At 38.0% G+C, this 15144-nt stretch overlaps 1 protein-coding gene across 1 annotated transcript in view; it reads right to left on the bottom strand.

Annotated features, from left to right (window-relative positions):
- Positions 1-15144, bottom strand: part of MED13 (mediator complex subunit 13) — a 115013-nt gene that overhangs the window by 41812 nt on the left and 58057 nt on the right. Inside the window, exons 10-16 of the mRNA XM_062216061.1 lie at positions 13822-14035; positions 12822-12903; positions 5459-5580; positions 3132-3222; positions 2789-3003; positions 2003-2199; positions 628-1544 (exon numbers count right to left, since the gene is read on the bottom strand). Of these exons, the coding sequence (XP_062072045.1) occupies positions 628-1544; positions 2003-2199; positions 2789-3003; positions 3132-3222; positions 5459-5580; positions 12822-12903; positions 13822-14035 (1838 nt within the window). The remainder of the gene's footprint in view (positions 1-627; positions 1545-2002; positions 2200-2788; positions 3004-3131; positions 3223-5458; positions 5581-12821; positions 12904-13821; positions 14036-15144) is intronic.

Here is a 15144-nt window from a genome sequence, read left to right as displayed (position 1 = left end):
GCACTCAATATTCAGTAAATGAAACAATGTTGAATAGAGCAAACAACTAGCAATTTTCTGCTAATTAATATGTGCAAAGTGTTGTCTATATTTCTGCATAATTGCAGATTTATAATAACCAAACTTTTATTTCAACAGCTAAGAAACTGCCTCTAAAGATATCATCCTGGGACCAGTGCTGTGGCATAGTGGGCCAAGCCTCCACCTGTGGCGCCCATAACCCATATGGGCACCAGTTGTGTCTGGCTGCTCTACTTCTGATCCAGCTCTCTGCTAATGGCCTGGAAAAGCAGGGGAAGATGGTCCAACTGCTTAGGTCCCTGCATCCACATGGGGACTCGAAGTTCCTGGCTCCTGGCTTCGGACCAGCCCAGCTTCAGCTGTTGCGGCCATTTGGGGAGAGAACCAGCAGACAGAAGCCCATGCGTTCTCTCTGTCTCTCTCCCGCCTCCATCTGTAACTCTACCTCCCAAATAAATAAATAAATCTTAAAAATAAAAAAGAAAGATATCCTTAGAAGGGTTTAAAGCCCAATATTAAAGTATCTCTATTAACTAAGAAACAAAAGCAAAGTCATAAGTAAAAGAAAATAAGCCAACAATAAAAGTACTCTGTGAGCATACTTACCATTTCTTTTGGACCATGGGTGTAAGCATGAACTTTTCACAAGTGCTTCATCAACTTTTCCTCCTGACATATTATCCATGAACTGACGCCCATGTTCTAATGCAAGGTAGCAATCATTGCAACAGTCCCGCTCTTCAACACGTACCCAATTGCTTACTACACCAATTTTGGGGAAAGGATCTTGGTCTGCTGCTCCAAAGGGTGAAAATAAATTAGTGCACTGATCTTGTAGCAATAATATTAACTCATCAGGAAACTTTTCAGATTCCTTTAGTCCTCCATTAACATGTTCTGCAGAAGTAGCCCTGAGAGCTTCAAAACGTTTTTCTGCTTCTTTGCCACAGTCTGTGTTGCGTCCTATGATATCTAGTTCATCTTCAAGAAATAATCCTGAATTGTTTCCAAATTTTCTGTTCATGACTGCACTGAAGCCGCAGGTACACCTATACTGTGCTTCCTGCGTTGGATCTGGAATGTAAACTCCAACATCGGCACCCTTAATATTCATGTTGCAAACACAGATACAGCAACTATCAAAGTTGCAGTCTTTAAACAAATTCATAACTGATTCTGAAAGGATGAGGTTTACATAAAGACTGTGTGCTTCAGGGATGGAAGGAACAGTTGCAGGTTCAACAGAATTGAGGGGTCTGCATGTGGATGGGGTGGAAGCTGGTGAATATAAGTCTGAATTCTCATATTTGACTGAACCTTGAGCACTGGCAGGTCCACCAGCTCCACGAGGAGTCCGAGGAGTCCTTGGAGTCCTTGGAGTTGGAAACCTAGGGGTGGATGGAGAAGGAAGGATTCCTGCTCCACTATTACTAGGAGGTGCACTGCTAGGAGGCATCCCAAAGGAAGTATGCGTTTGAGGTGTGTAAGCAGGGCCGTATTCTTGATCCAAATTACTTCCATCACTATTGCCACAGGGCAAAAGAGAAAATTACATACAGATATTAAATAAGTATTGTGAAATATAAAATAAAAGCATCTCAAATATTTTTGTAATACTGCAAACTATAATAGGACAATCAGTACAAAAACTAAAAGAACAAGACCTAAGTATTTCTAGTTAATACATACACTCTAGGTGACTAAATGTAAAACATGTGGACAATATAGCAAACGAACAAAAGGGGGTAAGTCTGAACTGTAAATCAAAAGAAAAGATGCTTCTGAAGACAGATATTTAAGCATAATGCTCTTAAAGTTTTCTAACACTTTATCCATATCCAACTATTACCATTATAATCAATTAACCAGAAAATTTTTAGAACTTTCAAAAACCAATATTCTTTTTTCAGCCTATCTATGAATAAAAAGTTATGATAACAGTTCATACACTATAATAATCTAAATAATAATAAAATCATACCCCTCTTTGATGAATGGCATTGTAGGCCCTGAAGGAAGCAATTCCAATTTTCCAACGGTCCAACTTTGACGGTAAATACAATCTTCTGGCAATTTGATAGGGGGCAGACACTGGCTTGGTAGAGTTTTCAGGGGTGCAAACATGGAACATCCCACTAGAACTTGACAATTTTCAGGTTTATAGACATAAGAAAAATCCTACAAGTAAAAATCATGGATTTTGAGTATCTCAGCATTCGGGGGGAAAAAAATCAACAAAAAGCCAAATTCATTTCAGCTTTTCCCCCATTCTTAATGTAAAATGTAGTGGTAAGGTAAAATTTTTTCCAAAAAAACCAAGTCATGTATATGAGTAAAACTGACATCTGGAGATCTGATTATTGTCTATAGCCCTTATCTATACTCTTGAAGAACAACATCTTTCTACTTTCTACCTGTTGAATTCTTTATTTAGTGTGATTATAAAGTAAACTGAAAGTATCTTACTACAAAAATTAAAAGAAAAATAAGAAAGGAAGAAGCAAGGAGGCAGAAAGGGAGAGTGGAATTATTATATATTTTTAAGACTATATATATGAAATACATGAAATCTGTTCTCCTTATATAAATAAATAAAATGTAATTTTATTCTTTACTTAAATGCATTCTTATTAGTGTCACACAATTCAGCCCTCATATTTCTTAACAACAAAACCAGAATTACTATGAAAGGATTTTTGAATACAAATACAAATTAATTCTACAAGAAAATACAGGAAGTAAATTATTTTTCTAGAAAAACACTTACTTTAATTTCAGAAGGTTTTGGGCTACAGAATCCCTCATCAACCTCAATTTTGAACTGTGCTCCTATACTAGAACTATTTCCTTCTAGAACAGTTCCTCCAGGTGTTGTATCCATACTACCATATTCTTTATTATTCATATTCATTGGGGAAAATCCCATAATATGTTGTTCCAATGATGGTGGCGTAGGATACATCTTATGAAGATCTGCAGTGCCTATATTTAATAAAACACACATTTCAACATAGGACTAAAAAATGAATCTGTTATAAAAACGGGAGTGGGGAGCTTTCTGGAGATAAAACTTTACAAATTTATCTGGAGCACAGATTTGGGAAACTTACTTATGCAAGATAATGGGTCCAGGTTTCCTGTCTTTGACTCCTTGCAGCTGGCTTTATCATCAGATCCATTTGCTGATTTTTTAGATCCAGGCTATTTTAAAAAAGCACATATTTATCTGAAGTTTTAATTCAATATCATCCCAAATTAGTAATCATTCAGACATAACTTAAAGAAAAGTTCATTCATCAAAAATATTTTGAATCTGTAATAAGGTCAAACACATACTAGATACAATTTAAAGATACAAAAAAGAAAAAAAAAAAAATCTTAAGACAAACACTGACCCCAGATCAGTTTCTCTGAATAGTAACTCAATAAGCCTTCCAACTGATAGGGGAATAAGCTACTCTAAAGAAAATAACCAAAACTTTGCTAACACAGACAAGCAAGAATGACAAGTAACTGAAAACCTATTAAAATAAAAAATAAATCTACAATAAAGGTTTGTAAATTAACACAGAATTGCTTCTTAGTAAGATACTCCTAAAGCATTTGTCCTTTTAAGTGAAAGACATGGAAATTTCCTATATACATTAATCATATCTCAGAATTTTTCTTCTTCTTTTTTAAAAGATTTATCTTATTTACTTGAAAGGCAGAGTGACAGAGAAGGAAAGAGAGAAAGATCTTCCATACACTAGTTCACTCCCCAAATGGCCACAACACCAGGGCTGGACCAGACCAAAGCCAAGAGCCAGGAGCTTCCCCAACGTGGGTGTAGGGGCCCTAGCACATGGCCCATCTTCCACTGTTTTCCCAGGCCATTAGCAAGGAGCTGAGTCAGAAATGGAATAGCTGGGACATGCGCTAGCACACATATGGGATGCCAGCATTGCAAGTAGTGGCTTTACCTGCTGTGCCACAATACCAGACCCTCAATTTTTCTATATACTTTTACCTTAACATTGTCTTTACTCCTGTAAGTGTATGCTAACAGGAAACTAAGCACAAACTTCAAAAATCTCATGACAAAGCAACAAGGTTCTTAACTAAAAATGTTTTAATATATTGACCAAACCAAGTTTTAGCATCTTCAATCTATCATCAATGCTTTTAGTGCTGACATTTGTACCCTGTTAGACCCTCTGAGGTAAATATGTAAACTGAGCTCTGACTATAATTTTTTTTTTTTACCTCATAGAATCACAGTTGACACATGAATGCTAGCACAGAGGAAAATATGAATGCACCAAAGTATTCAAAGATATATTCTTCTACTGCACAGTACCCTGACAGATACTATATTATGGGATATGAGGCAAAAGTTTATGTATAGCTATATATGCCCTATACATATAGACCAAAATATTGACATTTCATATATATACGTGAGGGTTAAAAACATGTTATATAGCAAAGATCATAGAAACATCATAGGTACTACTGAAATTTCCAAGTTACTTTACACAGATAAAAAAGCAATTCCCCTTTATGATAATGCAGAACCCAATTCATTAACTTGTTAGATTTGACATTCTAGGAAATCTGTTTGTTAAATTTTTATTTATTTATTAGAGAAAGACATACAGAGATAGAGACAGGCAGGCAGAGACCCTCCATCTGCTGATTTATCCCATAAGTGGCCAGAGTAACTACTGCTGAGCCAAGGCCAGGGCCAAAGGTGGGAGCTGGGAACTCAATTACTTGAGCCTCTGCCTCCCAGGGTTTGCATGAGGAGAAAGCTAGAGTCTGGAGCCAGAGCTTAGAATGGAATTGAAGTACTCCCAATATGGGACATGGGAGTCGTAACTGCTATGCTAAACACCAGTCTAAGGAGTCTCATTTTAAACTTTAATTTCTTTTATTTTCACCTTTTTCTGCAAATGGGGTTGAAGACTAAACACTAGTTTTTCTTACTATTTCATTGTTATGGTGTGTATCTATCTTACCATTATAGCTGTGATGCCAAATTCAAAAGAAGTGATATTCTTCCACCAAATTACAAGGCACATAATTTTAATGTTAATTACTTCTATATCCTCTCAACAAGTCAACTGTAGAGTACTTTTCAAACCAGAGGATTAAAGAATAGGAAAATCAGCTTCCTAAGGACTAAAAAAAACGGACTTATGGCAGAGCTCAAATTCAGCTGGATCATGTATCCTTCAACCATACAAATGAAAGGACAAGGAAGACAATTCAAAGTTCGTAGATGATTCTATATCAAGACAACTCAAATATGACATTAAAAATATATTCACATTTTAAAATATCTCCTGTTCAAGGATAAAACATTAATGAAATCACAAATCACTTCTGAAAAATAAAATCTTATATAAAATGAAGGAAAACAAATTATAATTCTAATGATTAAGAAAATACTCACTGTTAGTTCATCTTCATCAGAATTGAAGAGATTATCAAGGTCAGTGTAAGAGACAGCCAAATCTGAGTCATAAATCAAACTGGTTGATGGAGGACGGGCGTGACCAGTTGGGCGTGGAACATCTACATATGTCAATCAGAAAAATAAAAAATTCTACTACTGACCATGTAAGTACCATTCTATTTATTTAAACCAGATACATAACTTTAAGTTTATATAGGGATTATTTCTCTTAGAAAATCTGGAGTTTTCTGTTGCTGACAAAAAATTGTAAATAATTGTGGCACTTTATTCAGGAAGCTCACCAAAGGCCATGTAATATATATTAACATAGTAAGTACTTCCAAGTGATTAATAAAATTGTGAATACCATTAGGGCAACAGAATTAAACACACCTTCTTCCCTCCATTTTCCTGAAGTGTAAAAACAGCAATTAGTCAAACCCAGCTCCAACACCAACAGTATGACCCTTGGCAAATTACTTAAGCTCTCTGTGCCTCAGTAATGACATATACTAAGAATTAAATGTGACAAAATGTAGGTAAAGCCCTCTGCCCACTGCCAAGCATTTAAACACTCAATAAATATTATCCTCCCAATAAATTCTGTTTCAGTATTAGAATTTTTTTTCCAGTTTTGGGCAAAAATGATTGTTTATATTTCCACGAGAGAAACAAAAACAATTAAGATACTTAACTTTCCAAGTAACTATCTGAATGTCAAGTTACTTAAGATAGCCCTAACTTTCAGAAAGATAAAAGTCACTTTCCCAGTCCCTTTGTGTGTCAGTCATAAGGATTCACTAGAGAAGTAGTTTGAAATTTTCAAGTACATAAAAATGATCAGAGATGGGGCTGGCATTGTGGCGCAGTGAGTTAAAGACCTGGCCTACAGGGTTGGCTTCCCATACGGGTGCCATTTTGAGTTCTGGCTGCTCCACTTCAGATCCACCTCCCTGATAATAATGCATCTGTGAAAGTATGGGAAAGTAGCGGAGGATGGCCCAATTCCTTGAGCCCCTGCACCCATGGAGGGACCCAGAGGAAGCTCCTAGTTCCTGTCTGCGGATTGGCTCAGCTCTGGCTACTGTAGCAATTTGGGGAGTGAATCAGTGTGCTCTCTTTCAAACAAACAAACAAAAAAAAATCACCAAGGGTGGGCACACTTGGTATAGTGATTGATATCTCAAGTGCCTGGGATAAAGGTCCAGTTCCACTCCCAATTCCAGCTTCCTAAATGAATATTCTGGAAGGTAATAAGGTGATGGCCAATAGCTGGGTCCTTGCCATCCATGTGGGACACAGGACTGAGTTCCAAGACCCTGGCTTTGGCCTGGCCTAGCAGTTTCTGTTCCAGGCATTTGGGGAATAAACCAGCAGATGGGAGATCTCTATTTCTCTGCCTTTTAAATAATACATATTTAAATTATCAAGAGTACACAAAAATCAAGATTCCAAAGCTCTATGATGCTCCAGAAATGGTAAATGGGTCCTTTTTTTTTTTTTAATTTATTTTCATTTAATTTGAAAGGCAAAGAGAAGCAGAGAACTTCCATTAACTGGTTCAACTTTCGAAATGCAACAGGCAAAGTGGGCCAGACCAATGCCAGAGCCCCAAACATAATGCAGGTACTCTGCCGTGGGTGGACTGTACTCAAATTCCTGCACCATCAACTGCTGCCATCAGGGTGTGCACTAGCAGGACACAAGAGTCAAAAGCACAGAGGCAGGGACTCAAATTAAGGACACCAATATGTCATGTGCAAGTCCAAGCATATTAACCACTGTACCAAGTATTTGCCCAATGGCTCACATTTGAAAAACCTGCACCACTGGCACAAGAAAAAGATAAAAACATTTCCTACATCCCAGGAAATATCCTTAAGGTAGGGTAAATAGGAAGAAGAATTCAAACTACTTACTTCTTTCATTTGACATGTGTATATATTGTTGAATGACTGAATCAAGCTCCTTAACATATATATTACCTCACATACTGTTTTGTGATGAGAATACTTAAAATCTAGACTGTTAATAAATTTTCAAAAATACAATACAGATTACTGTCAATTTACAATGATTCGTTTTAATTATTTTTCAACTTAACAATGATGTGAAAGCAATACATATTCAGTAGAAACTATACTTTGAACTCTGATCTTTTTCTGAACTAGTGACCTCTCTTGTGATGCTAGGCATCTGCAGAATGCCACACCTCCCATTCAGCCACATGATCACGACGGGAAGCAAATGATATTCTACAGTGTACTGCACTGCCAGCATTTTTTTGGATAGGGGCAGTCCATAAACTGCACGAGACACTCAACACTTTATGATAAAACAGATTTTACATTAGATGATTTTGCCCAACTTTGGATAAGGTTTAAGTATTCTGAGCAGTTTTAGTTAGGTTAGGTTAAGCTATGATGATTGGTAAGTTAGCTGTATTAAATGCATTTTGACTTCCAGTATTTTTTTTAAGGTTTATTTGTTTATTTAAAAGTCAGAGCTACAGAGAGAGAAGGATAGGTAGAGAGAGAGAGAGAGGTCTTCCATCAGCTGGTTCACGCCCCAGATGGCCACAACAGCCAGCGCTGTGCTGATCCAAAGCCAGGAGCAGGAGCTTCTTCTGGGTCTCCCATGCAGGTGCAGGGGCCCAAGGACTTGGGCTATCTTCTACTGCTTTCCCAGGCCATAGCAGAGAGCTGGATTGGAAGTGGAGCAGCCAGGACTCGAACCAGCGCCTCTATGGGATGCCTGCACTGCAGGCGGCGGCTTTATCCACTATGCCACAGCGCCAGCCCCATACTTACAGTATTTTTAATTTAGAATTAGTTTACTGGGATGTTACCCATAGTAAATTGATGAGCATCAGTACATTACCAACTGTGGACACCTTGTTGCACAACCTTTCTCTTAACTTACTCCTCATAACTAAAATTTTGTGTTCTTTAGCCAACATCTCTTTAATTCCTATCTCCTAATAACCACCATTACTCCCTGTTGTTTGAGATTACACATGTAAGTGAGATCATGGAGTATTTTACTTAACACAATGTACTCCAATGGTTACCCATACTGTGGTCACAAATGACAGGATTTCCTTCTTCTGTAAAGGCTGAATAAGTGCATGGTTTCCTCTATAACACATTCCTATGAACTTTTTAAACACCCCTTTTATGAGGATTCCCTTTTCTCCACATCCTTGCCAACACTTACTACTTTCCACCTTTTCAATAACCAACCCCGTATTATTTTTAAGTTGTTATCTCACTGAGGCTTTGGTTTGCATTTCCCTGACAGACAGTGATGCTGAAGATTTTTTTTCATATACCTACTGGCCATTTGCATGTCTTCTTGAGAAATGTCTAATCAAGTTCACTGTTCATTTTCAGTTATATTATTTTCTTGCTATTGAGCTGTTTTTCCTTTATATTTTGGATATTAAATTTTATCAGATATATATTTTGCAAATATATTCTCCCATTCCATAGGTTGTCTCTTCAGTTTGTTGACTACTACAATTACTTTGCAGAAGCTTTTTGCTTTGATGTAATCTCATGTCTATCTATTTTTGTTGTCTGTCCTTTTGGAGTCATATCCAAAAACATCTTTCTCAAGACCAATGACATGGAGCTTTTCTACCATGTTTTCTTCTAATAGTTTCATGCCTTAGGCTTAAGTCTTTCATGCATTTTCAGATTTTTAAAAAAGATTCATTTTTTTTTTATTTGAAAGGCAGAGTTAAGAGAGGCAGGGGAGATCCAGAGGGATCTTCCATTCATTGGTTCACTCCCCACATGACCGCAATAGCCAGGACTGAACCAGGCCAAAGCCAGGAGCCTGAACTCCATCCTGGTCTCCCATGTGTGTACAAGGGCCCTAATACTTGAGCCATCTTCCGTTGCTTTCCCAGGCACATTAGCAGGAAGATGCATTGGAAGTGGAGCAGCAGGACTTGAACTGGCACCTACACAGGATGCCAGCATCACAGATGGAGGCTTAATCCACTGTGCCAAAATCCTGACATGTTCAGTTGGTTTTTATATATGCTATAAGATCAGAATCTAATTTAATTCTTTTGCATGTGGATACACACTTTTCACAGACCCACTTACCAAAGAGACTATCCTTTCCCCACTGTGTGCTTTTAGCATTTTTATGGGAAATCAGTTAATAATAAATGCATGGATTTACTTCTGTGCTCTCTATTTTGTTTTACTGGTCTCTGTGTCTTTCTTTAATCCAGTACCATGATGGTTTAATTACTACAGCTTTGCAGATTTTCAAATAAGGTACTGTGATGCAATTAACTTTTTTCCCTCTCAAAATTGCTTTGGCAAGGTAGGTGTTTAAGATACCACCCGGGATGCTCACATCCCTTTACCAGGGTGCCTGGGTACAAGTTCTAGCTTCATTTCCCGATTCCAGCTTCCTCTAATGCACAAACCGGGAAGCAAAAGGTGATAGCTAGACAACTTTCATCCTCACCACCCACATCAGGGGAGGATTGTGCTCCTAGCCCAAGGGTTCAGCCTGACTCAGCCCCAACTTTTTCAGACATCTGGAAAGTCAATGGGATGTGAGTTTTCAGTCTGTCTTTTTCTTCTGTCTGTCTGCTGCTCAAATAAAGAAAATAAATATTGGCTCTTTAGGGTCTTTGTGCTTCCAACTACATTTTAGGGTTTTTTTTAACTTCTGTGAAAAATCTCACCACAACTTTGATAGGAATTAAATTTGTACATCACTTTGGCAAAGAACACAAAGTGTTAACTCATCAAACAAACTACTTAGAACCATCAACAACTAAATTAACTTCCTGAAAGCTCATGTTCCTTGGTCAGATAAACTTTTCCTTTTCTTGTTTTTGGCTGTCCAGAGACTGACCATCTCTAGTTATTCAAAATGTTGAAACAAAACTTTGTCCCCAAAGAGAATATACCATAAGAAAACTCCCCTTGCCCTCATCAAAAGTTAAATGAGGGCAAGGGGCCAGCATTGTGGTGTAGGAGCTAAGTCTGCTGCCTGCAACTCCAGTATTCCATATAGATGCTGCTTCATGTCCCAGCTGCTCCATTTCCAATCCAGCTCCCTGCTAAGGGCCAACTGGAGGATGCCCCAAGTGTCTGGGCCACTGCTATGCATGAGGGAGACTGGATGAAGCTCCCAGCTTCGGTCTGGCTCAACCTTGGCCTTTGCCGCCATCTGGGGAATGAACAAGCAGATGGAAGATCTCTGTCTCTCCCTCCCTCTTTCTCTGAACTCTTTCAAATAAATAAATGAATGTTAAAAAGAAAAAAAAAAAGGCTAAATAGTACCTCATGTTGACTACAGTTAATTACAATGTATTTCACACTTGGAAACTGCTAAGAGTTTTGCATTTTCTCACCACAAAAAAACTGATGTAGTAATGCAAATGTTAAATAGCCAGAGTAGTCACAGTGAAACATGAAGCTGGGATGAGCATTAATAGTTAATTTGCCTGTGCCCCACAGGGAATTCCTAGGTTCAGTGTCTGCCTCCTGTTCCCCGACTAGCTTCCTGACAACATAGACCCTGGGAGGCAGCAGTGAAGGGCTCAAGCAGCTGTTGTCCTGCCATTCATTTGGGAAACCTGGACAGAGTTCCTTGCTACAGACTTAGCCCTGGCCCAATCCCAGGTGTGGCAGACATTTGGGGAGTGAACTAGTGATAGATGGGAGCTCTCTGTCTGTATCTCTCTCTCTGTCACTCAAAATTCTGCTGAAAAATTTTAATTGTTAAAAAAAAAATACTGTACAGGCCGGCGCCGTGGCTCAACAGGCTAATCCTCTGCCTTGTGGCGCCGGCACACCGGGTTCTAGTCCCGGTTGGGGCGCCAGATTCTATCCCGGTTGCCCCTCTTCCAGGCCAGCTCTCTGCTATGGCCTGGTAAGGCATTGGAGGATGGCCCAAGTCCTTGGGCCCTGCACCCGCATGGGAGACCAGGAGAAGCACCTGGCTCCTGGCTTCGGATCAGCGTGATGCCCCGGCTGCAGTGGCCATTGGAGGGTGAACCAACAGCAAAAAGGAAGACCTTTCTCTCTGCCGTCTCTCTCTCTCACTCTGCCTGTCCCCCCCCCCCCAAAAAAAAAAAAACACCAAAACACAACAATAACAAAAAAACAACTGTATACTATAAATATGCACAATTTTTGTCAATTAAAAATACAAAATGTTTAATGAATAATACTGTGTCTCTCTATTCCATTCAGAAGCAGTAAATGCAGATACTTTCTTTCTTTTTTTTTTTTTTGACAGGCAGAGTGGACAGTGAGAGAGACAGACAGAGAGAAAGGTCTTCATTTGCCATTGGCTCACCCTCCAATGGCCGCTGCGGCCAGCGCACCACGCTGATCTGAAAGCAGGAGCCAGGTGCTTCTCCTGGTCTCCCATGCGGGTGCAGGGCCCAAGGACTTGGGCCATCCTCCACTGCACACCAGGGCCACAGCAGAGAGCTGGCCTGGAAGAGGGGCAAGCGGGACAGAATCCGGCGCCCCGACCGGGACTAGAACCTGGTGTGCCGGCGCCGCAAGGCAGAGGATTAGCCTATTGCGCCACGATGCCGGCCAGATACTTTCAAATAGCATCCTGACAACTGTATCTCCAACATCTAGAATAGTGCTATACCTAACAAGTAAATATTTATTGAATTAAATGCCTCAGAAACAGTTCTCCTAGACTTGTATGAAAAGCAAAAGACAATAGGATTCCATGAAGCTTAATTTAAAAATTGAGTTTTTAGATCTGATGAGTCTTAGGTGATAATCTTATCCAACCTCACATTTTAAAGACAAGAACCACTTTAATTTATAAAACAGGGGGAAAAGTGGTGGGTATTCTGGCACAGCGAATTAAGCCTCCATTTGAGATGTATGCACTCCATATCAGAATCAGAGTGCCTTGGAGCACGTCTCTCCTCCATGTCCCATCAAGCTTTCTGCTAATGCACCTGCAGGCAAGTGAATCATGGCCCAACCACTTGGATTCCTGCCACTGACAGTGGAGCTCTTAGAGTTCCTGACTCCAGGCTTTGGACCGGCCCAGCTGTGCATGTTGTGGGCATTTGGGGAGTAAACCAGGGATTGGAAAATCTCTTTCTTTTTTATCACTCTACCTTTCAAACTAATTAAATAAATAAAAATTTTTAACAGTTCCAACAATTTCAATCACCTCAATTTGTTTCTCACAACAAGAGTTAAAAACACTAAATCCATAATTTTAAGAAAGATCTCTATGAAAATTTAATGAATTCCGCAGAAAGAGTACTAAAAGGCCAACAAGCTGTCAATTTATAGTGATAATATCGGAATGCAACATTTTGATTAGTAAACAGAAGTATTACCTTGCTTGACAGATGGACTAAATAATGACATAGCATCTTCTTCATGTGATAACACTGTTACATTAGATGTCCCATCGTCTATCTGCAAACAATATTATACATTAGGCTGAAATATATAAATTACCAATAACAAAATCTACCAATTGTTTAGTTACATATCAACCTTTCTGTTAAGCATTATATACATATTATCATTAATTCTTACACTTAAGAAGTAAATAGTTGACTCTACTCAAATACAAAAAAGGAGGTTCTAAAGATATCTAAAAATAATCTGCCCCAGAAAATATGGCCAAGTACATAGTTGCAGTTGGAATTTGAACCCAGAATTGAAAAACCCCCTAATTAGTGTTTTTTCTATTATACTTGGAGCCTTTCCAGTTATTGTTTACGTATTCAAAGGACAACTAAGTAAAACTTTGTGAAATTAATTCTTTCTGTGAAGCATACTACTGAGTAATTTTCACAATTTTACAGCTTTCAATCTTTACATTTTGTATACGAGGCAAATTTCTTTCCTATTAGAGTTATCTTATTCTTAAAAGATGGCCACATACTAAATTTTTATATCTCTCATATGTAATATATATACTGATTTTTAAGGACACTGTAAGTTCCAGGTTCACATATTTTAAATGTCATGTATTTTCTAACTCAATGATACATATTTTATGTTTGAAAACTAGTAATTCACTTACAGCATATTTTTAACTCACTGTCTAAAAAAAACCTACCTAAATATCTTGATTTTAATTAAGACAGAAGATCATGTACTCTTAATCCAACCCAGCAACTTTAAAGTAAACAAGATCTTTTCATCACAGGCAACCATACTGTATACTACATACCTGATTTACCTATTCAAAAAAATCTATGCTTTTCTCAGTAATTGGTTTTTCTATTTAAGAAAAAAATATCTAAGTGTGATAGTGTGTTACTACACAGTAGTACTACAAAATCATCAGTGACTCTTCAGTGTACTGTGATTTCTCTGACTCACCTTGTGTTTTTTCCCAGTTTCTCTCTCACTGTTTTGTCTATCTTTTTTATCAGGAAAAAGGAATTCTTCATCTCCTTCAACAAATGCATATGGATCAATTTTAGGTTCCTGTTCTGCATCTGATGCTATTGCTGAAAGATACTGATTTTTAATCTGATATTGCTGTACTAATTCATCAGAAACTTTTAAAGGCTTCTTACATTGCACCATTAACCTGCATAAAAACAAATTAGAAAATTGTATTTATTATCCACAAAAGCACAAAAAATTTCCAAAAACAACTTAAGAACCATGACATTTTTAGAATTACTTAGAATGATCTAACCTGCACCCCTCTCCATGATATAAATGTAGAAAATGAAGCATAGTGTAATTTACTGAAATCTCAAATTTAGTAACAGAGAAATGGAGTTAAAACCCAAGTTCCCTACCTAATCCAAGTTTTCACCAAAATGTGTAGTCTTTTTGGTAACTCACTCTGTCTTCAAGTCCTCAATCACACTGACTTGTCCAAATCCTTTCCCTGAGATGCTTAAATCTAAATTGCTCCAGGATGGTGATTCTCAGATTACAGGCTTTACAGTGAGACAGGACATTTTAATACAACTTAGACATTTATACAATGAAATTATCCTTTTCTTACTGTCCTCAGTGGATATACTTTGAGTTCAAACTTTATGAAGGCCTGATTTGTATTTCATATGAATAATTATTACTAATAATTCTGCTAAGATGTATTGCAGGCAAAGTGATACTTCAGTTCAAGGACCTCAAAGTTTCTTTTATAATCATACTGAAATATCAATTTTTACATAATCAGTCTTCTGGTTCAACACGGTAAACGAAAAGTATATTTCTCTCTACTCGCTTAATATAACTAATAAAATGACCAAGACAGATGACAACACTGAAGTCGGAAAGATGAACTAGTAGAAACAAACAAACCAGAGAAAGGTGAAATCTAATGCTAAAAGATGATCATAAGTTGATCTGCATCAAAGAACCATGGAAAGTATCAGGGTTTTTAAATCACCAAAGACCAGTGTGCTTGTACTTTATATCCCAGATTGTGAATACAAAATGATTAGTTTCTGGTTTGTATAAATCACTTAGACTCTCAAATTCCTGTTCCATCAGATTTACAAAGCTAAGGTTCATAAGCTTTCCCAACAGTTCCATTTGATTCCATTCTAGGCCCCTCTCCTTCACACTGCTTCCACCAGCTTCCTTGATATTCCTCAAACAGGACACATTCCTGGCCATTCCTTCTGTCTGGAACATTCTTCCTACAACTGTCTTTAGTCATCTCCATTACTGCCTTCA

This window comes from Lepus europaeus, chromosome 18, assembly GCF_033115175.1.
Source record: "Lepus europaeus isolate LE1 chromosome 18, mLepTim1.pri, whole genome shotgun sequence".
NCBI lineage: Eukaryota > Metazoa > Chordata > Mammalia > Lagomorpha > Leporidae > Lepus > Lepus europaeus.
Note: the sequence above shows the minus strand (reverse complement) of the source record. Positions and strands in the feature narration are given on the sequence as shown.